Raw genomic sequence first — 24,204 nt, 5'->3', positions numbered from 1 at the left:
GAAGAAAGGCAGGGATGTCTCTCGGCCTTGAGAGCATCCGACAAACAACAAGGAGTTTAGGCACGAAGTACAGAAATAGACTGTTCGTTAAGGAGGTGTCGCAATCCGTATGAAGTAATTGTTGAAGCTTGTTTACAAGAGCATATAAAAGCGCTGTGACTTAAAAATAAAACTGAAGCTTGCTCTATCACTCACGTTGAGTTGGCTGCTTGCTTTCCTCGCTCGCCGCAATGTAACTTAAAAATTAAGAGGAACAGATCCTGCAGAATTCAGCCTGAATCATTTGCCAGCTTGCAAAGTGGACATTTTCAACTGTCTGTGCCTGGCTGCTGGGAGATGGCTTGGAGGGTTTACTTGGTTGAGACTACAGCAGAGCTGTATTAATTAAAGATCTGTATGAATTAAAAAGTTTACAGTTTGCAGATTGACTGAAATGTCTCTTGCTGCAACTTCTCTTTTTTGGGTTAGTTCACACATCAAACAAAGATGCAGCCTGTGTTTGCACAAGTGTAAATCATGAGTAAGCATCTTACACTTCTTTGAGAAAGATCTTTTATGTGTAATGGCTCATAATTAGTTTTGTGGTTTTTTTCTAGGATACTATTGGAATTCATATTCCCATCACTAATCCTGCAGATAAAATTCTCCAGCTGAGTGTGGTGCTGGAGAATCAGTCACTTTGTGGAGAAAAGGCTTTCACTGTTAGGCCCAAACAAACATTTTTGTATCAACTAAAGTTTTCCCCAGCTGTTGTTGGCACTTCAGATGGAAGGTAAGTTGCAGAGTTTTGATACATGTGGTTGGGGCTCTTCTACTAAGAAGTGAACTACTTTAATTGAAACCTCAGTCACCCGATGTAGATATTGCCCTAAAAAAACCCACAAAAGGTAATAAATGGAATTTAAAAACTTTCCAGCTTTAAATATATTGTATCCCAAAAAGCAGCTTTCCTCTGAGGGGAAAACCTGACTGGCAGGCAGTAGAACAACCCCTAGTTATTCTAGTTCACTAGAATTCAGTGAACAACGATTTGTAAATGTACTTAATATTAGAAGTTCGCTCTGAAACTTCAGATGAATTGTTAGTTTTGTAAATTTTTAAGTTCCGTAAAGGGAATAACATGATTTCATTTTTCTTCTGAGAAGAAGTGGAACTATAAAAACATAACTAAAATCAGGTTAAGAACCCTTTAACAGTCTCCACATAAGTCCATTTAGCTTCAGAATCTTCCATTAACTAACAATCATCTACTAAATTAATATGGAGAGGTTTTAAATTACATTTTTTTCATTACATTGGAAATCCCAATGAAACCAGGCAGGTATGATAATCAGCAATACAAAGATAGATGACCTCTTGGTCTTAGCTTTAGCTAAGCCAGTTCAGCAAGCAACCAAAGAGTGCAGAATCGCAAAGCTTATCTTACTGGAATTTTGTTAGCAAAGCATTATTTAATTGAAGGGCTGACTGAAAAACAATTCCCTGTTTTTCGATTATATCAATTGATAAGCAAAAATATAGGGATGGGGAGAAGGGCAGGGTGGTGGTTTATGAGGAGAGCAGAGACAGCTGACCCAATATTTACAAAGCCAAAATCCATGTATATCAAACTTTTGTTCAATTTACTTGTATTGATTTTTCCAAACACCAGAATAACAGCAGGTGTCATTATACATCATTGTACAATACAGCATTCAAGCAATACTCTTTTATAAAAATGAGTACTTGTATCACTCTAGTAAGCATTTTTTTCTATGGGAATTTATAAAAATTATGCATTCTGAAGCTGCGAGTGAGAATAAACCTCATTGTTTCCTACCAAATAATATTCCTGGTATTTTTCAAGTGCAGAATTTCCAAATAATGAAATAAAGGTTTGGTTTAGCTGGCAAAACTCTGGGATCAGCTGATTGGTAGGCTGGGACTTAGGGGAATATATGCAAAGATGACATAAAGCACACCTATACATATTCAATACAATTATGCAGCACTGTACTAGAAAGCTGCCTAATAGCTGCTTTAAATTGCAATAGCTCCCAAGGACTACAATTACAGCTGGACAGAGGTACTTCCACATTATATCTACACTCCTATCTTTTTTTTTCTGAAGCCATGCTCTGTTTCCTTTGCTGTGGTAGCAGCTGGGAAGAAGTGTTATAAAAATATTTGTGGCAGGTGTACCTTTTCAAATGGATGATTCTTTCCTAAGCTGCTAAGCTGTTCTATGCTCACTTTTAAGGCTCTGTTGGCACAGACGATAGTCTGGAACCATAAAGTCATGGAAAAGACATAGTTATCTATCATTTGGAACAAGAACTGGTCCTTAGTAGGTCATGGGTTTGCACAGTGCATTTCATGTAAGTTTTTACATGATTATAGTGCTTTGGTTTAATGTTGTTATGACTCTGCTACTTGAAAAAAACAGAAATAGAAAAAGACATTTGCAATAGGAACGGAATGTGTTAGAAAGTCTGTCAGAGAAATATACTGCTGTACGTAACTCACCTAGCAGCAAGCAATTTGCAGTCATGACAACATTTGTTTGTATATCAAAACCGTATATTGAATATTCCATTGAAGCATATCTGTCATGACCATATAAATGTGTCTATACCTATTCTTCAGTTTTCATCACTAGATTTGAATAGATTTTCCTTTTAAAAATAAATCAATGAATACTATTCCTATTTCTTTGTCCTCTGAGTTCAAAATGTCTAGAAAGAAAATGCTGTGACATTGCAATGAAATTAAAGGTTACTTTTTTAAGTTAGCAGTTGAAATGCTTTTGAGTTGTATTTTTGAAAAAACCAACCAACAAAAAAACCCCTACAAACTTTTTATGCTAAAAAGTTAAGAAAGATGGAGAAGAGATTTTGTTGCATCAGTATTTCTAAGTATTCTTCGTTGTGGTAGTTTAATTTATATACCAGCAAGAACTGGGAGCTAATTAAAGTATTCACTGTGTTGAACTCATTAGGTTTTTCCTGAATTTTAGTCTGTACATTTTTAATTGTCTGCACAAAAGCTGGGTCATATTAATCTTATGTATCTGTTCTTAGTGTCATATTCCTTTCGGATATGGTTGGAGAGTTTTGGTATGCACTGAAGTTGATTGTAGAGAAACCATTGCCAACTAGTCTACCTGAAATAGACTGTGAGCTTGGAAAGTAAGTATGCAGTTCATAGTGGTGAACTTGGTCACTGGTTTGAAGTATCATGGAAAACATATGAAGAGTTTACATCAAAAAGCCAATCAATAGAGCTGTATATGTACTAGAGTAGTTTGCAGATAATTTTCATAGTTATGTGTGTAGATAGGTGAAATTCTCCTTGCAGAAAAACAATTGAAATGGAATTGTAGCCTATATGCAGACTTCTTCTGAAGTCTTTATATAGAAATGACTCTGAAAATACTGCAGAATGTAATCATAAAGATCCATAATACAGAGTTCTGTAGGTTTGTTTTATTTTCTGTTTCTTTTCTCTTTCTGACCTAGGAATATATCTGACAATCCTGCTTTACAAATGCTTGTATACCAGTTATTGATTTCTTTTAACCTCTCAGGAAATGGCAAAGGAATACAACTTCTGTCCTGCAGATCCTAGGGTTAGACATGGTTGGAACACTGTTAAGAAAATGACCTACTTCGAGCAGACAGAGAAATGAACCCAATTCTTGTTTTTCTTCAACAAAATTTCATCTTCCATTTCGATAACATAATTTTCAGTTCTGACTTTCAGGACAGAAGTCAAAACTTTTAGAATAAGACTTTCAGCAATGCCAGCATTTTAGTAGTGCTCTTCCAGCTAAGACCTCTGCTTAGTAGTAGGTTCTGCAGATATACACTGCTTTTCTGAATGCTAAATTACACTTACTTCTGTATATCTTATCTTTGACTAAATCTATAATTAATATACATTACAGACTGAGCAAAAAATGCTGTAAGAGAGTACAACATAAAATTTCACCTTATAAATTTTTGTGAGTGAATATATTTTCCCGTTCATATATATGATGCACAGACCAGAGTTAACTGGCAATGCCTTTGTTACTATGTTTTTCTAAGACTGCCTTTTCTAAGGCTCTCCATTTCCTGTTATTTTTACTTTTAAATTCTGGGCTGACTGGAATAAAAAACATAATCTTTCTCTACTATGTAGGCTGACACTGTTAGAAATAACTTAAAACCTTTTCATTCAGACTATCTGGCATTCATAATTTTCTCTAGCATGCACTACTTGTGAACTACATGCACAAGTGGTCTGGCTGAGAATGGCAGGTCATCCTTTCCTACCACAAATAAAGTCTGCATTGGAAAGGATTAGCACCATTAACTAAAACATTTGCCTATCAAAACTATCATCTCAAATTAATTGAATTCTGTGTTTTATTTTTTCAGATGAGGTTTCTTTTCACTTTACAAGTAGATGCATGTTGTAATTCCAATGCGTATGTAAATGAACCCATCTACATCTGCCCTGGGCAGATAGTGGTGGAAGAGCAAGGAGTACTATTTAGTTTAGTTATTAGCAACAGCAGCAACAACAATAATGTATAACAGGAAATTAACAGTAGCATCTTTCATAAATCTTTTTGTATATATTATAATACAGTATAAAAAAAACGGACAAACTTCTTCCTTTTCTGTTTGAATTATCTGCCATATTCTTGGTTTCAAAAAGTCTTCTGCTTTTTGTCCCATTATTTCCTTCAACACTCTAATTTTTCCAGAAATTTATTTCTATTGTATTGTCAGCATAATAGCCTCTTCTTGAAGTGCAAAATTTTGGACAATGACAATCAATGATGGCATTGAGGTTACAGTTAAATTACCGAGAATTGATCTACCTGCTGAAAAATGAGATAGTCCAAGTAAATTGGCTGCATTAATATGTGCTGAATATGTAAAGGCAATACAGGTAGACATTTATGTGTTGTCTGTTTAAGAAAGGTATCAATTTGTTCTGTTTTGATAGGGTGTCCTTGCTATGTTCCCAGAGACGTGGACTGTAAATGTCATAAAATATTTGAAGCATTTCTGGTTGGTGAAGCTTTGCAGTTCTTTAAGAGACTAACTTCCATTCTACCTCCTTTTTCTTGAATGTGGAAGAAGCGTTATCATATATGACATCCTTCTAAGAATAATGATTTTTATTACGTGCTTACTGCATTTTTTTGCTATCAATCTGAAAAAAATGAAGAATGTGTGTCCCTAAAACATCACTTGGAACTGGATTAGGAGCCAAGAACCCACTGATACACTTAGACTCAATTACTAACCAGTTCTTGAAAGAGAGAAGATCAAATTCTAACAGCTTATCTTTTAATCCTTCTTCAGATACCCTAATATTTTGGGTTTATCATAGTCAGATCTGCTTTTTCTTTCTGTCAAGGTAGATTTAACACATCCTTTAACATATGCTTCTAAGGAAGGAAACTTCTCCTTGATATTCTCCATCTTCATTTATCCATACTGTTACGGGCTCCACAGCAGAGTCATTGAAGATGAGTCAGTTGAATGATGTTCACAGTAGTCTTGAATTTACTGTCACACACAACTTTTTCTAGCATAACCTTGGTAGTCAATCTGTGTGGGGAGGCAGAGGTTCTTAATGGATTTTGATCACTGGAAGAATCTCTAACAGTCAAATAGTTGCTTACTGAAATTTCAGATATTCCAACATCATTTTCCCTTTGACAAAGTATTTTGTATGAAAGAGATCAGACAGAAAAGTAAAGGCTAGAAATAGTAAATGTGAAAAATGAGAGTTATCAAGTAAATCTGAAGTTCTCATGGGAAAGTTTCCTGGTATTTCTCTACTCTCTGCTGTTTGAGACCTCAGTGATACAATGCTTTGACAGCGTTAGTCAAAAACACCTCTGCTGCTGGGGATTTATATCACTGTATGTTGGAAAGAGCTCACCTGCACTCAAGTTTTAGGGTCTGAAGTTACAGTTGTAAAGCTTGACTGAAATACCTTCTCTTCTGGATGTTGCTTTTTGTATTTTCTTTTTCCTTACTGATTTACCTATGATTAACTGACTAATTTTTTCCAGAGGATAAATATGTGGAGCAATCTGGCAGTTGACCTGCCACAGCTTTGACTAGAGAGAATATCCATTATGTAGATAAATTACAGCAAAACCAATATATGTATCTCATTTTTCAAACTTTTCTTATTTACTGTTTTCACTGATTCACCTGGAATCTCTCTTCTGTGTCCCATGGTGTTATAACAAGAACATGATTTATGGTCATATATCTTTGTTAAAGGCAAATAATATATTATTTTGATCAGAATAGAGGATTTTTTTTTAGTTTTATGAATTCTTCTGAAAATTGTGCTCCCTAATGAAGGTATCATGTCTTTGTTTATTCTTTAATTAGAAAACAGAGAAGGACAGTGCCAGCTGATTTAAAGCATAATGTTTAGGCTATCAGCATACTCCATATCTTTGTTCTGGGACAGCCACAATACTTGCACAATACTCAATTGAAATACATAATCTACATGTGCAACATAATGATTTACCATTATGCTGTAACGAACAATGCAACAATTGTACAAAATGAAACAGATTTTGAGTCCATGCAGAGGAAGAAAGAGGCGGGAAGCAAGCAGAACCTCCATTGAAATGGCTGGTGTGGAACACTATGTTTTGAGATCTCAAGGTTACAAGATGACCAAGAATAATGGTTGCCTAGTGGCACTAAATCAAAAGCTATTGCCAGCACCACTTAATTACGGTCTTTTCCTGTAAATCACTACTTAGACAAAAAGGAGTTACAGGTATCATTTATCTGATGACCTTTTAATTTCTGTCCAGTGCTTTTCCTGGGGCAGACTATGAGTCCATGGGTAGACTACAGTATAATAAGACATACTTAAAACTATTTTACTTTTTGGAACCAAATTTTTTTGTTGGCCTTGTCACTCTGAATTATCTATTTGACTAAAATGTTTTATTCCAAAGTTAGATCTACAGAAAATATGGAAAGAAAGGTGAGCCATAAATCTGCAAATTGGAGTCTAGGAATAAATTTGAAACTGTGTATTGGAGGCACTAGAATTCATTTCCACATCATCCTATCTAAAATTTAGACATCAAGTTTAAGACATTAAGTCTAGGCTTCTCCTGGAGACAATGAAAAGTGATTCCACATCTTAGTGGTCTACATTAGGACCAATTCTCCCTGAAAATGGTTTTCTCCTTGTTGAGTATTGAGGGAGCTGGACAGTCTTTTTAACCAACTAACCTAAACTAACTTCCTCACAGCTGAAGTACAGTAAGGCAAATTCTTCCCTTACAAATGACCCATGTATTAGAATGGTTATTGCTACCATTTTATTGTTATTAATAATTATTACTAATATTAATTAATGCTATTAAATATGTGTCCATGCTAGTGGAAAAATACTAATGCAATAAAACATAATTCTTATTTTTAAAATACTTATTTTTCAAGAAAGAAAAGAAGTGATTAATAATAAAATGCAATGGAAGAAGCCTTGTAATTAACAGTCATTGCGTGTATGTATTTTTTTCCAGATGGGCTCGTCTATACATACCTCTCTTTAATCCTACAGAGGAAACTCTGGAGCTAGAAATTGTTAACAGTAATCCTAGCAATTTTTCAACTGAAACTGATCCAAAACACCCTGTAAGTAAGATTTCTGTGCTTTCACAAAAGTGAAGGAAGAGACCCTTTTCAAAACATTGAATTGTGTATTGTACTGTAGGTTCAGAATACACAACATAGTCTCAAGGATTAGTGGCATTATAAGTATGTATTCTAGAGATGTAGTTAAAGGATGAGAACAATTAAACTTGAAAAACAACACAAGCTGTAGTATAAATGTTTTTTCCCTGGAATACTTTGTGGAATGGTTTTGAGGAGGACTGCAGTGTTGGTTGCAAAAAATATTCAGCAAGTATTAGAAGGAAAAGTTGTAAAAAACCCAGCTGTATTAGAAGCTTCACAAGTTTCTAAGAATCAAGGGGATAGCTAGGTAAATATTTAGATAAGTAGATAAAATGTTAATGTAAGAATATAGGAATATCTCATAGTCATGGCAATCGACTTCCAGGGCCTATGAATAAGAATTTGATCAATTCAGCCGCAAGGAAGCTTCCAGCAAATACCTGGAATGATTTTATTCTCCAAATTCACATTTACCCTGAGACTGATTTTTACTGAAAAAATCTTCATCCTTTTACTATTGTGTACACTACTTTTTCCTCCTCCATCACAGAAGCCCTTCCATGTTGCTGCCTAACATTTTTGTCCTTTCAAGGACTGAGAGTTTTATAGATGGGCTCAGCTTTCATATTTTCATTGAAATTGGCTAGAGTTCTAGATGGTCAGGATGCTGAAAAATATTTGTTATTGACCATTGATTACTAGTTAATAGTGCAGGCCCTTTAAAGAACTTTTTGGATGTTATTAACAATTAATGCTATTAAATATGTGTCCTTTATCTGATGGGGAAATAGGAAAAGCAAAGACAGATGCATGGAAGCTCCGTTGCAAGGGGTTACAGGGACTTCTTATTAGGATGTGAATACAGAACATTTAGCATGAAGAAAGAAAATGAAGAAACCTGTTGTGGGCAGCAAAGAAATGGCAGTTGCACCTTTTCTAGACATGAGGAAGATAATATGGGGAAGACACAGACCAGAGCCGGTTTATTTGTGCAAACTGGTTTAAGGGTCAGAGGGAGAGGAGAGGAATATTGTAAAAAGATCCTAAAATAAATCTGAGAAGGTAGAAAATGGATTGTATGGGGAAAATAGAGGAATGCTATAAAGTCATAATAAGTGCATTTTTGGCGTTCAGAAACTAAACAGCTTTCAGCCTCAAATATAGGAGTACAACAAGACCTTATGTTCTTAAAAGGAGCTCTATCTAAAGATAACAGCTAAAGGAGATCACCCTTATTTACTGAACTGACCTATATTTTGCATACATAGTATTACATTAAATTAAAAGTATAAAACGTGAAGTGTTTACTTTAGACTGTCTTATGTCACGCATATTAACACATCTTCATACGTTATGTTAAAACTCAACAAGTGCCATTACTAATCATTTCATCAACTGGCATTTGAATAGAAGCCAAGAAACATAATGAATGCAAACCATATTAATCATCTAGGAGTAATATACGTGTTATGTTTAGGTCATTGGCACAGAGTGGATTAGATTTAATTACAGTGACTTTTGGCTCCTGCAGATTGCATGTTACCTTGTCCAGGAAATTTAAAAAAAAAAAACACCACAAAAAAACCCCTTCTCCTTTCAACTTTCCTAATTTATCACCAGAGATTCACATATCACCAATAACTACATTACATTACATTTCAACACTAACTGCAGTAATTTCCCTTTTTTTTTAATTATTTCTTTTCTTCCTAATAGAATGCCCGGTCCTATATATTATTTACACACTGAATTCTAAAATGTTCTTTGTGAATTACAGCAATTCCTCCAGTTAAATGATAGGTTTGGTGCATTTGCTATAAGCAACTACCTAGTATTTGTTTCATGTATTGTCCCATTTTTGAACTTATTTCTTCCATTACAGACCCATGTTTGGAGAGGTAATGTGATTTCCTTCACAGTTTTGATTGCAAAGGCAGGTGGTATTTAAATACCTGCTTCTTCTCCTGAATATGTTGCATCCTAAGTTTAGTCGTTCCATACAGCGGGGTGTTCAACTTCCAGAAGATTACTGCTTGTTCTTATAAACTGTAACCTGTGTTTCAGGTATTAGTTTCTATTAAAGTCTGTTTCAATGACTTTGTGCTGTGTGGAAGAAGTTTCCTCTCTTAATTATTTAAGTTTCTGCTCTCTTCAAAGCAAATAATGCTTTCTTGTCAGCAGAAAACTTCTGATTTGAGCAATCCTTAGATGAAATGCAGTAAAGAGCAAATTATTAGAACAACAGATTGAAGATGGGATTGTCCAGTCAAGACAGGTAATGCTTGGAGAGAATTAATAGAGTAATTTTAGAATCCTGCATATTCTATATCAGTAATTTTAATATTTCACATAATTATCAATATTTGTTTTTATGTCATCTAATATGTAGAACTGTTGAAGACATTGGGCTGTCAGAAAATCTCTCAGGTGGATTTCAGCAGTTACTGAGTTATGTTAGGTAAACCAGATTCAACAGAGATATCTGAGAAAATGTTATCTTTCCTAGAGATTTATTGCCTAAAATGTTAACCAAAATTTTGACTAATATTTCAGAATTTAAAGACATTTGAGCAACATATTTATCATACTTCCATGTGTGTAGAAGTTTGTTCCACTCAGTTTGCAGCAGAAGGCATTACTGAAATACCACAAGGGATTATTTTGTATAGATCTGATTCAGCTTCAGGTACTGACAGCGTTAATAATAGGCTTTCCTGAGGTCCAGCTGAATTACGCTCAAGTATTCCTGACCTTCTGAGTGCTTAGTGAAGCCTAAGGAAATTCGAATGCTTTAAATCTCGTCAGCTTCATGTAAATTAGAAGCAGCTCCATTAACTTCTTTGTAAATTGATGAAAATGAGAAAAGTATGCGTAACTTGTTAGCATCTTTGCAATTGTAGCCTAAACCAGCTTTAAATGCAATATACCACTTGGTTTTCTTTCAATCATTTGATAAAAGTTTTCCAGGATTTCCTTTAATATGACTTGGACTTTCATATCTTTTTGCCTTTTTTTTTTTTTTTAACAAGCTACACCTAATTTTTGTTTCCCTTCTTGTCATCCTTACACTGTATGGGTTAACTTAACATCTTTATAAATGCTGCCAAATTCTCTAAAAGTTGGAACAGAAGTGAACTCCTATAAAATTGCTGCAAGTTTCCTAACTTGTTTTTCATTAGCATGTTGGGCATTATGAGTTTCTGGGGAACAGTCATGGGGATGTTAAGCTTTGTGTTTCTTATGCTGTGACAAGTCTTTACCTTGCTTTTTCATTTCGTTCAAAAGTATTGTGAGGGGGTAATCATTAGGGTTCTTTCTCCATTTGTAAGTCTTCATTTGATAAATGGGGCTGGCTGGTTTGGACAAAAGTAGGTAGGACTAGACTGCAAATGAAAGTACAAAATCTCAAAAAAAAGGTCTCTGGATACTGAGCATGCCCAGGAACTCACTGAGAAATGAGCTGTTCAGGCTCCTTTAGATGATGAACAGCTAAATGAACTCTGGGCAATGGGGCAGATGGGGATGGAGGTGGTTTGTAGGAGGTGGCTCTCCCTCAGGTCTGATATTCTGGGTAATACAAAGGTGACAAGCGTGGGTCGGTGACAGCTGACTGCTGGTGGCAAATGAGCTTTCAAATTATCACTCACCTACAGGATGTACGAGATTGTGAAGTGTGGGCGATGCAGCAGTGCTGTGCTCCCTGTATACGAGATGCAGGTGCTGTACCAGCCACGTGGGAGTGGGCCCTGAGCAGCAAGCCGCATGCTGTGTGCATGAGACCCACCTGCTTACCCTTCCAGAAATGTTTTTTATCCTGCTGTGGAAACTGTAAAATGAATTTTGTAAAGTTTGAAAAAATACAATACCACCCCTGCAACAGGCAAGACAGTTAATGTCTTCAAACTGATAAACTGTTACAGCAATATTCTGATAAATTATTTTAAGACTTGCTGCCCAAAAGAGAAAAATACCATTTCAGGTTTTGTGCATTAGTTGACCGCATCCGAGCTCTGTCCTCTCTTCTGATCAATCTAGCTCCCACTGCCATTGGTAGAAATATCTGTTGTTCAAGGTAAACCAGCATCCCAGTCTGTAATTGTGCTGGTACTCTTTAGACACACCCAGAAGATGACTAGCAGGACCAGGATGCCTGTGGCCCTTGCCTGGGTCCAGCTCTGAGATGGCAGGGGAAACCATGGGGCAGCGAGGAAAAGGAACATAAGCCTCATCAGGGGCCTCTGCCCTGGGCTGGGAGTGGACACCTCTGTCCGGGCTTCACCCTCTGGGGCCTCCAGTTTGGCCTCAGCACTGCGGCCATGGCCAGTGGTCCCAGTGCTGCAGTGGGCCCCCATCCCTCTCCCCATCCTGGCTCTGCTCACTGTCTCTGAGTGTGGTGGGACAGGGCTACTGGTAGAGGTCCCTGCCTTGTTGTGCCATACGGTCAAGCCTTCCTCAGCCCCAAGCCAAGCACCGTATTAGAGCACAGGCAGTCCTGGGGTGGGAAGAGGTTGCAGGGCTTGCTGGTACAGTCAGGCATCTTGCAACCATCAAACGTAGCAAACAAAAATGAATGTTTTAATAACTCCTGTTCTGTTAGTTGCCCATTCTACCAGGGCCGACATTTGCTTTATAAAAGGGCTTGTCAGTGCCAGCTGTTGTAGGGTGTTGTTTTGACAACCTTTATTAGTTGACATGTATGATATTAAAAGCCTAGTACTTTTTTAAATTTAAAAAACAGACATGGTAATTTTGTATTCAATAATTCTAACTGATCATTCTCTCAATGCATTGGCATTTTTATTATTCATAATTTTATTCTTTCACTGCTTATCTAGTTCTTAAAAACATTAATGACCCCATTGTAGTCAGCTACTTTGCTTGTGTAATTGAGACTCAAGTAGTATACTTCACATGAAAACTAGCAACATCATTTACAGTGTTAGTTTAGATAAAGGTAAGCGGAAGAGAGACAGAGCACTAGTTTATTAAAACCTACGATGTATTTCCCTTGCAAGCCAGTTCATGCCTTTGGAGGTCGATGTGATAACCTTTCAGTGTCATCAATTTGATCAGTCACCAAAGTCATGTTTGAATGGGATTTGTGAGAGCTAGTGTCCATGTCCTTGCAGCAATCTGTAACACCAGTCTGTACTTTCTGGGGAATGAACGTGCAGTGACTGCCACTAGGATTGTTTACTGCAATACACTCGCTGCCTTAGCAGCTTATGCTTGCTGAGAGGAGAGAATGCATCTGGTGGAACACATTAATCACATAAACATCAACACTGTCGATACAAAGCACAAACCAGAAACACACTGAAAAAAATTGATTCCCCCCCCCCCCCCTTTCCTTTGCTTCTTTCTTGTATTTGTACAGCTGATTGTCACTCCTCATTCCACCACTGAAGTACCTGTGCAATTCTGTCCATCTGCTCTTGGAAGAGGCAATCACAAGGCATCAATAACCTTCAAATGTTCACAGGTATGATACTATGTTTGCTGCCCACAACATTTGAATTCAAATTAGATAATATTGTTAATAGTCATGTAAGTAAGGGTTTCAGTCTGTAGGTCAAGTTGAAATTTAATAGCTGGATGCATAATGAAAAAGCAAATGCAATGATTTTCAAAAGTTATATGTTTTAACCTTAGTTTTACACCGAAATTATTCTGTTTACGGTATTAAAATGTTGTGTAATGGCTCAGGAGCTAGCATAAGTAATGAATAATTTTAGCTTTCTTGGTAGTTAGTTCTGCTGTTTTTAACACCAGAAACTGGCACTTCTTAGCATTGTCACCTCTCAAATTAAATTTCTTGAAGTTTTTCCCAACCCCAAACAAAATTAAATGGTTTAATTTTTTACCTGATCTGAACTTTGGAAGGTCACGCACTTGAAAAAGTGAATTCTTCCTTTCAGTTTGGTTGAAAATGGTTTTTACTTTGAGCATCCTAGAATTGTTGACATTTTTTAATCTGTGAGTTTCCCTGATTTTGAATGAGAAACAAGTAAATAGAGAAATATAAGTAATCAATGTGACCTACTAGATGGTTAAAAATTACAACTGGAAATAAAAAGAACAACTGATAATAGGATATGCATGATGATATTTCATCACATGAGCTGTGGTTGAATGAAGCATTTGCTTTCTGTGCAATTTCCTCTCTGTAGTCTTTCTGGACTTCCAGATATCCTAATAGACTGCTCACCTGTGAATTACTCCAGCTAAGTGCTACCAAGAGTTTTCAGAAGTGTTTTAAGTAATACTGCAAAAGCAAATATTCTTTTATATGAATAAAACAAATGGTGAAAGAAGTGATGTGGCAGGTTTTTTCCTCATAAAGTAAGGTGAACAGAGAGGTTATTTGTAGGTGCTGTTAGCACAGCATTTATTTGCAGGATCTCTCTTCTTAAGCATTTATTAAGGATAAAAACAAGGAGACAGCAATTCTTATATGAATAGTATATATCCAAGGCCAGTTCAAGAGGACAGAATGTCCTTATCTTGTCTGGATCCTAATGGTACACAGAGATCTTATCTAAATTTAAAAAAAAGAAATTCTTTACCAAATACAGAAGCAATAAAACAATGCAATAATTCATTTAAACCTTTCAGGAGCAATTGAGTCCTGCCACCTGAATCTTGTCATCCAGTGCATCTTCTTTCAAGTCATGGCAAATCTCCCAGTTTTTATCTGCAGTGAACTTTAGTCAGCATCCCATCCTTCTAGCTGCTTTGTCCAGACCCCTTTAACCATTTCAGTATATTGGTATAACCTTTGTAATTTCTTTGTGCTCTTTTTATGCCTGAGTCTTTTGAATTTTGTAAATTTTAATTAATTTTCACTGCTACGGTGCTTACTAAATTAATCCCAGACTGTTCTAGTTTGCTAATTGTTATACTGATAGCTGACTGAATATTTGCACAGATATAAATGCCCTTTTTAATGAAGTCTTGAAGAATGTTTTTCGTCAGTGGTGGCTGCCTCAAACAACGTTTAATGTAACCTGTAACATGGATTTCCCTCCCTTGATTTCTGTGTTTAAATATATCTGAAGGGACACCTAACCCATCTGATAGCTGAATAGCTGACTAATCTAAAATCAGTTAATGACAGTACTTATAGGATAAGCCTTAAGCATTTCTGATTGTGCTGCTTTGCTGTACTGAGAGAAACTGCTCTGTGCTATTACCTGCTTCATTTGTTTCTGGTTTGAAGCTGTATGAAGAGCTCTTCACAAAGTGAATCTGAGTTTAGCTCTAATCATTGTGAAAATCTGAAGTTAAGTTTGTTGGGACAGCATAACTGGAAGGCCAGCTTGAACATAACCCATACCCAGAGTTCTAACAAATCTGTATTTCCTATTATACCACATTGCTAGCATCCAGGTGTAATGTAGAACGTTTTACAGTAGTAGGTAATATTAGAGAGAAACTGAGCCAAATATGAGATCTTATCTTGTACTATTTGCCTTAGGATTCTGGTTTTCTAAATCATTTTTCCTCTTGATTTCTTGCACTGAGCATACACGATCTTTAGCTCCATCACAAAATGAGTCAGTGAGGAACAGTAACTGCAGGTCAGGCAAGGCAGGCCTGTCTTATAATCTGTACAATTTTTTGGTTCTCTTGTTTTATTTTCCAGATTGCTAATTTTGTTTGGCATCTTCTTTAGCTGCTCAGTTTGGCAAAGTTTCAGTGTGTTGTTTATAAGGTGCTCAACACTAGAAGTAATGGGGTTCAAAATGGCTCTGTTTGTTAACCACAAAAAATCAGTGGAAGCTAGAGACTCTAATGTTTGTAGACCATGAGCCTGAGCCTTCAGCAATAAAGTTCAAATTTGATCTTTATAGCTAACCTGCACAGGTGTAAGGTCTTGCCCTGGGAAAACATAATCCAGGAGTGCAGCACAGACTGGGATATATCTGGCTGGAGGGCAGCTCTGTGGAAAGGGACCTGGGGGTCCTGCTGGACAACAAGCTCAACATGAGTGAACAGTGTGCTGCTGCAGCCAAGAAGGCTGACAGGATGCTGGGTTGCATCAACAAGGGCATCGCCAGCAGAGATAAAGAAGTCATTATCCCTCTCTACTCAGCGCTTGTCAGGCCACACCTGGAGTACTGTGTCCAGTTCTAGTCCCCGCTCTACAAAAAGGATGTGGCCAGGCTGGAAGGGTTCCAGAGAAGGGCCACCAAGATGATCAAAGGACCGGGCAGCTGCCATACAAGGACAGGCTGGGAGAACTGGGTTTGTTCAGCCTTGAGAAAAGGAGGCTCAGAAGGGATCTCATCACCATGTACCAGTACTTAAGGGGCAGCTACAGAGAAGATGGAGACTCCCTTTTTACACGGAGTCACAAGGAGAGGACAAGGGGGAATGGACACAAGTTGCTCTTGGGGAGATTCCGACTGGACACGAGAGGAAACTTTTTCACAGTGAGGACAGTCACCCATTGGCATAATCTCGCCAGGGAAGTGGTTGTCTCGGCCACCTTGGACACTTTTAAGAGTTGTCTGGACAGGGTGCTGGGCCGTCTTGTCTAACTGTGCTCTTCCTAGAAAGGTTGGACTAGATGATCCCTGAGGTCCCTTCCAACCACTGATTCTGTGATTCTGTGATTCTGTTGATGTGTACTCCTCTCACCCCTGCACTGTTCCTCAGTGTAAAATTACTCGCTGTGAGCAAGATGGTTCACATAAATTTACAGTGGGCCTGGAAAGCAATGTTACACTAAGTTTGCCTCATAACTTCTGTACTAAGAGTTTTGCAAAAAAAGTTGTTTGGGTTTTTTTTTTTGTTATTCTGTTTGTAAGCAAGTACAAAGCCAGTATAGACCACTACTAGCTTGACACATCCAGCTTTCTGAAAACATGGTCTTCTGGCATTCTCATGCCTGTGTTCCGGTCCTTCAAGATAAGCCTGCAAAGTGTGCTCAGCCATTCGTTTGCATTTAAATTCTTGAGGCTAATGTGGTAAGGAAGAACATGGGTCAGGAACAAAAACACAATGGCATGCTGGCTTGGCACCTGTTGGGCAGTTTCTTGTTGACTATGACCAGCAAAGGGGCTTCTCCAAAGAGTTAGTCCTGTGTTGCTTCAAAATCTGTATAGCAGCAGCATTTGCCTTCCTGTCAGAATCTGAATAGTGAGCAGTGCTAGCTTCCTGCTTATGAATCTGTAACTGTAAACAGGCTATAAGTCATGCTTAAGTCAACAATAACAATGTAAAATGTAATTTTAAAGGGGGGTAGTTTTTAATTCTTATTAGTCTGAGTAATGCAGAAGCCCCTGCAAACTAGGTGATATAAATCACTGTCTAAATCCTAAACAAAACATAGGGTCTATATTTATATTCTGACTTGTAGCATTGCGTATTCTCTACATCAGTCTATAAACAGTTCTTCCTGCTTTGGGGTTTTGGTTGGGCTTTTTTTGTTTGCGGTCTTTTTTTTTTTTTTGGTAATTAAAATCCTGTAGCCTTGGATGACTTGTACCAAAAGATTTCTTTAAGTAAGATTAAAATGTCTTTCTTCTTGTTGGATTGAATGCTTCTCTATAAAATGCTAATAAAGGCATGAAATTTTGCTGTCCAAAGCTATTTTCTGAAGACATACAATGTGCCACTTTATTTATCCCTGTTTATGCTGAGAACTCTCAATATATTAGTCACTTTTTACTGTAAGTATTTCCAAATTTGTTGTTAGAGGTTTGAACCCTGCCTATTACATATTTTCCTTAATTTTTTTGGACAGGCTATGCAGAAGTAAATGCAATATTTCAGGTAATGAAAATAGTGTTTTGATTTTGTTTATTATTTTCTATTTGCGATGCATAGAGTTTTGAGTGATAATGAACAAAATAGATCAAAGGGTCACTTTCAGCAGTTTGTAGTAAGTCTTAGATTTTAGTCTGCATTGTTATTATTTAAAGGCAGCAACGTAAATGTACAATTAAACATTTTCCTTAAAATAATGGTAGTATCTTCGTATTTACCATTCACCTTTGATACTCATTCACCTTTAAAGAGTCCATAATGAGTGGCATTATTAATATCACTCTTTATAACTTTAAAACAGTAAATGTGGGGCAGGCAACTCTTTGCTGCCATGCTGGAAAAAAAGATCAAAATTAACACATCAATTTCATTATATTTTCCTTTTTTTTCAGCTCTGTGGTGATACTCTATATCTACTAGTTCTTTCCAATATTCTCGATTCTTCTGTGTATAATGGTTAATGTACTTTATTATCTTTGGAGCAACAATTTTAGCTTTTCCTGTGATTCTACTGCTGTTCCATCAAATAATTACTTTCCTTCTTCCTTTGTCTTCTGAAGAGAACTTCTCACTTCATCTGCTTTCAGGTTCTGATACACATGCTTTGAATTGCCCTCTCACAACCACCTACATCTTTCCATTCACTATGCTGGAAGCTCTGAGTAACTACATGGAAGTTAAATACTCTGTGCTCAGAGTAGCTCAGAAGTTAAATGCAAAGAGGAGATGTGAACATCTCCCAGACTGGAACTATTGATTTCCAGGTAGAAATACTTAGAGTAACATAACAGCTTGAGGGAAGAAGAAAGAAAACGTTAAACAGCAGTTTACTTAAAACAGAAAAGAGGCATAGAACACAAGAAGAAGTAGGCAAAATGCCTTAAAATGTACATATCTCTTTCATCAAGTAATAAATAATGACACATATTTCATCTACAGCTTAAAGAGTGGATATTTTACCTTTCGGGGACTGGTCTTCCTCCTCAGCTGATGGAACCAACCAGCATAAGTTCATTCATTGGCCAGTGTTCTTCGGTCACCATATCCTTCAAAAATCCAACTCCTGAAAACGTGGTGGTAGATGTCATGCTGACAGGTACAGGGGTCTGAACTTTTTTGGGGAGGGGGGAGGAACTTAAGCTCCTTGGGTTGCCTTGAAAGTGAGAGTGGGATGTAATTACATTTGCCTCTTTCCATTTCCTGGCAACAGATATATTGTGTATCATTCACATTCACCCTGAAAAGCTGTGGGAGCTAAGAAATAATGCAAGCCTCTAACAACTGTTCACAGTAGACCACTTAGGTGATACAGCCTCATGTATGCATGCAGCTCATTGTTGGCTGTGGACTGCACCATAGCGTTTAGGCAATAGGAGGTATCCTGGGGTGTGTTTTGCGAACTGTATGTCTAAGCCAAATAGCTAATGTTTTGGTTTGGTTTTGTTCCTCAGTTATTTTCCAAAGTACTTTATACCATTTTGTCAGATTCTAGATAGCTAAAGGAGTAGTAGGGACAAAACATTAGGGGTTATTTTTCTGATTGACATTCCAAACAAGTATGTTTCAGCAATATTTTCAAACATACTTTAAAAAATAATAGAGGATCCAGAAGTATCAAAGATCGCCAAGTCGCTCTCTATACTGAGATTTCACAAATGCTGTAGAATTGAAATTAGAAGTCCCAGATTCTCCTTGATGACTGAAATTTACTCAGTGAAAGTACATTTCACTGAGTGAAGCAGAGAGCTTTAGAAGGTTCTCTGAATCTCCACCTTGTCCAACATTACACGTAGCTTCAGAAAACAGGTGCCAAAGCATTTCCTGGCATCTATGTATAACAAAAATTGAAGATAAACTTTCCAGTGGCCACTGACACAGACCCCATGGATGGGGAAACATAACAGAATAGCAAGATCAAACCTGTGCAAAAGTTAAGCCAGGTTTACACGTTCACGCTTGATTTGGGGTTTGTGGCACGTAGAATAAGTGAAGAAATGTGACTTTGAAAAAATGTAGATTCATATTTATTTGTTGCACTGAACTCATGCTTTTTAATTACACCTTCTGAGACATGAATTAAAAATACAGAAATATAGCTTTGGCTGCATATACAGTTAATATATGGGGGATCTTGGAGATTCTTTTACCTAAATAGTGCGTGGTCAAGAGCATTTTGGTCTCACGATTGAGTGCTCTATACTTTCGCTGACCAAGTCTTTTTGGCAGGATTTAGTGCAGTTTCCCATGTTTAACTGCTAAAATAGTTTCATTCAGAATGGTCACAAAATAGAGTTCCATTCATAAGTGGTCAGACCACATCTAAGTTTCTGTTGACGTTCTCTTCTGGACAACAGAGAAGGAAGCAACAGCATGCAGTGGATCCACTATTTACAGGCTAAGTAAATCATGGCCAGGATCTCAGGGAGAGTGCCAGAGTTTACCTGGTGAGCAGGAGACCTGGCAGAGAGGGGAACAGAGTCGTGACCAGTTTCCTACTTATCTGGCATCTAGGCACTCTTAAGTGTCAAGGAGCATTGCAGGCTGGGTCTGCACACAGTAACAGGGCAGTTGATGCAGCAGTTGGCATTCAGTGCACATACAGAAGGCTCAAAAGTGCCGCTCATAGTAGAAAAGAATGCATAAATGTTGACAACACACCACAGGGGCAGCTCTCAGGCCCTGGATGGTGCAATCATTACTTCTATAATCTAAGTGGAAGTTCTGAGGGTGGATGCTGCAACCCTGGTCTGAGGCAATTGGGAGCTCTTGAGGTTTCTCCCTTGCACTGCGCTATGAAAGGCAATGACCTCACCAGTTAGATGTGTGCTCTGGTAGAGTTCCTGTGGTGCCAGAGGTAGGAGCTTTATTGCATCAAGGTTAATAAACAAGAGATTGACAGGACTTTTGCAGAGATCCTACAGAAACAAGAGGCAAGCCCTTCAAGGCTGAGAAGTTTGGTGTGACCAAAAGAAGACAGAAGCATCAAGAAGACACAGAGTCCCAGCAATGGGGAAGTCTCAATTTCCATCTGCAACTGTTCCTTTAAAGATGAGGTTCAGAGTTCTCAAAGAGCGATGGGGAAAAGGAGTTCCATTGAGTGGGAAGAGCCTGGGCTGAGCATCTCGGGTCTTCTGATTAGAACCAGCACTCTGAAACAGGAAGCAATGAGTGCTAGCGGTTGGAGTTTTCTTCTTGCATTGGACAAAGGCTGGGAATTTATATAACAACATATCATCCCAGGAAGTTTGCTGCTTTCTTGGAGCTCAAATGTGAGGTGCTGCAGAAAGTATTGCCAAGGCTTATCTGACCTTGCAGTTACTATACCTTGCTGTTCATTCATATAGGGAATACACAGATCTATACTCCCTGTACAGCCAAGGAAATCTTGAACAGATTGAAGGAGACTTGGATGTTCTGTGGGCATTCTTTCCTCAAATATTTTTGCATACATTTGCACAGAGTTTAGGCAGCAAACAGGAGAAACAGGAAGAACAGCAATTCCAGGCCAGCTGCAAGGCTACAATGTGATCAGAGTCATGAAGACAGTCAGTGATAGTCTGCAAAATTGGAGCATGGTTATGGATGGGTACAGGCTGTTTAGAAAGGATAGAGAAGACAAATTTGGTTACTTTTATAGCTTAGGCTACTGTGGCCATGACCATGAGATGCTTCCTGTTATTCAAGTCTCTGTACACTAAAGTACAGAAAGGTAGTCAGAGCTGGATGAGTTCTGCAGAAAATTTATTAACAGCTCAGGAACGAGTCATCTGATTACTTTCAAAGACTGAGAATTTCAGCAGAAGACCCACTTAGCAATGCAGGGACCTTCTCAGTGAACTAACGTACAAAAAAAGAAGCATACGCTGCTCTGGATCTGGTGTAACATATGTGGACCAAAGAAACACATCTTTTATGTGGCACTAAGAATTTATTAACAGTCTAGTCAAAGTACAAATGATGAGATATTATGATTATTATATTGTGATGAGAGTCCAACTACAATGATACTAGCTGTCAGGGAGCAGCAAGAACTGGCTGCTCCACAAAACAAAATGAGACAGAAGCCAAAGGTGACAGCAAGACTGGCAGAGTGCTTTCAAAGAAGGGTTGCAATCCCACAGATTCCAAACAAGAGGAATATATCAGGCCTGGTGGCATTAACCAATTTCAGCCAAGAGTCAGTTACTGACAGCCAAGTCCACAGTGAGAAGGAGAGTCTGTGATCAAGCTGGGAAATCGAGTAGGCTAGGCTTGACAAGGTGTATGGCCAGAGACAGCATACCGAGGACATAGCTTGGGCAAGGACCAACAGCAGAAACCTGAGTTTGAATGCAACTCAAGCCAGTGGGTGGAGGCCCCAGACGCTACTCACCCACAACTTAGCTGTTTTCACAGGTGTCTGATACCAGCTTATACAGCTGCACTGTATCAGAGCAGATCTTGACCACAGGCATCTACAGCCTTGTGTGTGGAGATTACAGAGAATTTCAGAGAAGGACGGTTTTTGGCTGGACAGGTGAATTAGCATATGTTGCTGAACTAAGGGCTCTGACCACTAATACTTTTAGACCAAATTATCGAATTAATGCTAATTGCTGCTAACTGATATACACAAATCTTCTCATATCTGCCTTGTATTTCTTCACAGTAAATTATCAGAGAGAGTCATCAACATCCTAGGTTCTTCCCTGGCAAGGAAATGTTGATAAAATGCCAGTTTCTTCATTCTCAGTCTTGGAACTGCTTGGTGTTATTTTGAGATGTTTCCAAAAGGGTCTGTTGCTACACTTGCTTTCTTCTTGGTCCCCAGGTTTAGTTCCACAACGACCTCTTAATTTTGTTAGGTCTTCACCATATATTGTATGATTTCTTCAGGGTTATATCACAAAATTATACGTCACTAAGCTGAAGCTGAAAAACAAATAAGGCAACAGTTGGTGCTTCAGCTATGTATTGTTACAGCTAAAATAGCTTAAGTCCAAACAAGGTGTGATAAGTCCCTGATGCTTTGCAGTGTTGACTTAATATAAAGCCCCATGGCCTGTTACTAGCAGCAGCAATAACATATTCTGTGTACTACACCTAGATGAAGTGGAAGGAAGAAGAGGTAACAAAAAGTGAATATTAAAGTACCATGAGCATACTTAGCAAAAAAATCAGGAAGGCCAAAGCCCATCAGGTATGAAGACTAACAGGGAAAGTACAGGCTCATAAGAAGAGGTTCTAAAAGTACATTAGTTATATAAAGAAGCTTAGAGAAAATGCAGATAGGTCCACTGATGGATGGGGGGAAATCAACTAGTTACAGACACTGTAGAAAAGGCTGAAGCGCTCGATGCTTTTTCCTTTTTTTCTTTTTTCTTTTTTTTGCCATTAGTCTTTGCAAGCATAACTTGCTCCCAAAGCAGGCAGTACTGACTTGGTTTGAAAGGGAGATGGGCAGCTCATAGGGGAGCAACAGGCTGTAGAATTCTTAGAGCAGCTGGATGCATTCAGATCCACAAGTCCGGATGAAATTCATGGAGAGATAAAAGAGTTAGCCAATGTGATTGTGAGACTGTGGTTCTTTATGAAAATTCATGCTGATCAGGAGATGTTTCTGTTGACTGAGAAAGGCTATGTTATTTCCTTCTTTTAAAAATGATAGAAGAAAGACGGGGAGTGGGAGGTTGATCAGCCTCACGTTAGCCCCTAGTAGGATCACTGGACAAATCCTTTTGTGGTCTGTATAGCTCATGCATCCTCTTGCAGTCCATTTCCAAGCACAGGAAGGTCAAGAGGGTAATCAGGTGTAGTCAAATGGATTTGTTAAGTACAAATCATGATTGACTAACGTGATTGCCTTCTATATGGAAATGAGTGATTATGCAAATGAGGGAGGAGCAGTGGATGTAGCATACCATGATTTAGTGAGACTTTTGTCACTGTTTCCTGTAGCATTCTTGTTTGGAAGCTAAGGAAGTCTAAGCGTGATGAACAAGATTGCTGAGTGGGTTGAAAACTTGGCCGAGCTATTGGTCTTAAATGATAATGACCAACACCTTGACAGTCAACTGCTGGCTGGTAATGATTATAGTACCCCAGGGATTGGAACTAGGGACCATAATATTCAAGACTTTTATTAACAACATGGTTGATGACAGAGAGTGCACTGTAAATTGGGGGAAGCAGCTGACATGATGAATGCTAGAGCTTCAGTCCAAAGGTACCTTGATAAATTGTTAGTATACCTCTTTTTTGCATTGCGCTCGTTTGTCAAGTCATCATCCTTAGAACAGCTGAAGACACAGTAAGCTTTTACATTGTTAGTTATGCAGTTCTCCTTCTAAAATGTTAAACCTTTGTATTTTCTCCTCTCATTCCATCTACCCTTTGTGCTTATCTTAGCTCAGACACTTATAGAAGCACTGTGAATTACTAGGTGTGTATTACATGTGTGGTATGAAGGTTCCCATTGCACCTCACAGAGTGCAGCACACTTTATTCTAGCATAAAGTGCAAGCTGGTATTCTGATTTGTGCAACGACAGGAGCAATTATGAGAAGCATACAGCCTGGCTTGTTGAGCATAAATCTAGTGCCAGATAGCACAGTTTAGTACCCTAATACTACTATTATTTGTAAAGAGGCTAATCTAATGTGCCATTCACAAAATAATGGAAAAGGACAACAAAACTTATCCACAATAATTTAATCAGAAATTATTTAGTGCTTAAATGTTGGTA

The 24,204-nt window shown here is 37.9% G+C and overlaps 1 protein-coding gene across 1 annotated transcript in view; it reads left to right on the top strand.

The window, feature by feature from the left end:
* CFAP47 (cilia and flagella associated protein 47) overlaps positions 1 to 24,204 on the top strand; it is a 349,717-nt gene that overhangs the window by 253,919 nt on the left and 71,594 nt on the right. Inside the window, exons 52-56 of the mRNA XM_075097894.1 lie at positions 597 to 772; positions 3,060 to 3,167; positions 7,553 to 7,664; positions 13,084 to 13,188; positions 18,420 to 18,576. Of these exons, the coding sequence (XP_074953995.1) occupies positions 597 to 772; positions 3,060 to 3,167; positions 7,553 to 7,664; positions 13,084 to 13,188; positions 18,420 to 18,576 (658 nt within the window). The remainder of the gene's footprint in view (positions 1 to 596; positions 773 to 3,059; positions 3,168 to 7,552; positions 7,665 to 13,083; positions 13,189 to 18,419; positions 18,577 to 24,204) is intronic.

The sequence above is a fragment of the Phalacrocorax aristotelis genome, chromosome 1 (genome assembly GCF_949628215.1).
Source record: "Phalacrocorax aristotelis chromosome 1, bGulAri2.1, whole genome shotgun sequence".
Classification (NCBI taxonomy): Eukaryota; Metazoa; Chordata; class Aves; order Suliformes; family Phalacrocoracidae; genus Phalacrocorax; species Phalacrocorax aristotelis.
Note: the sequence above shows the minus strand (reverse complement) of the source record. Positions and strands in the feature narration are given on the sequence as shown.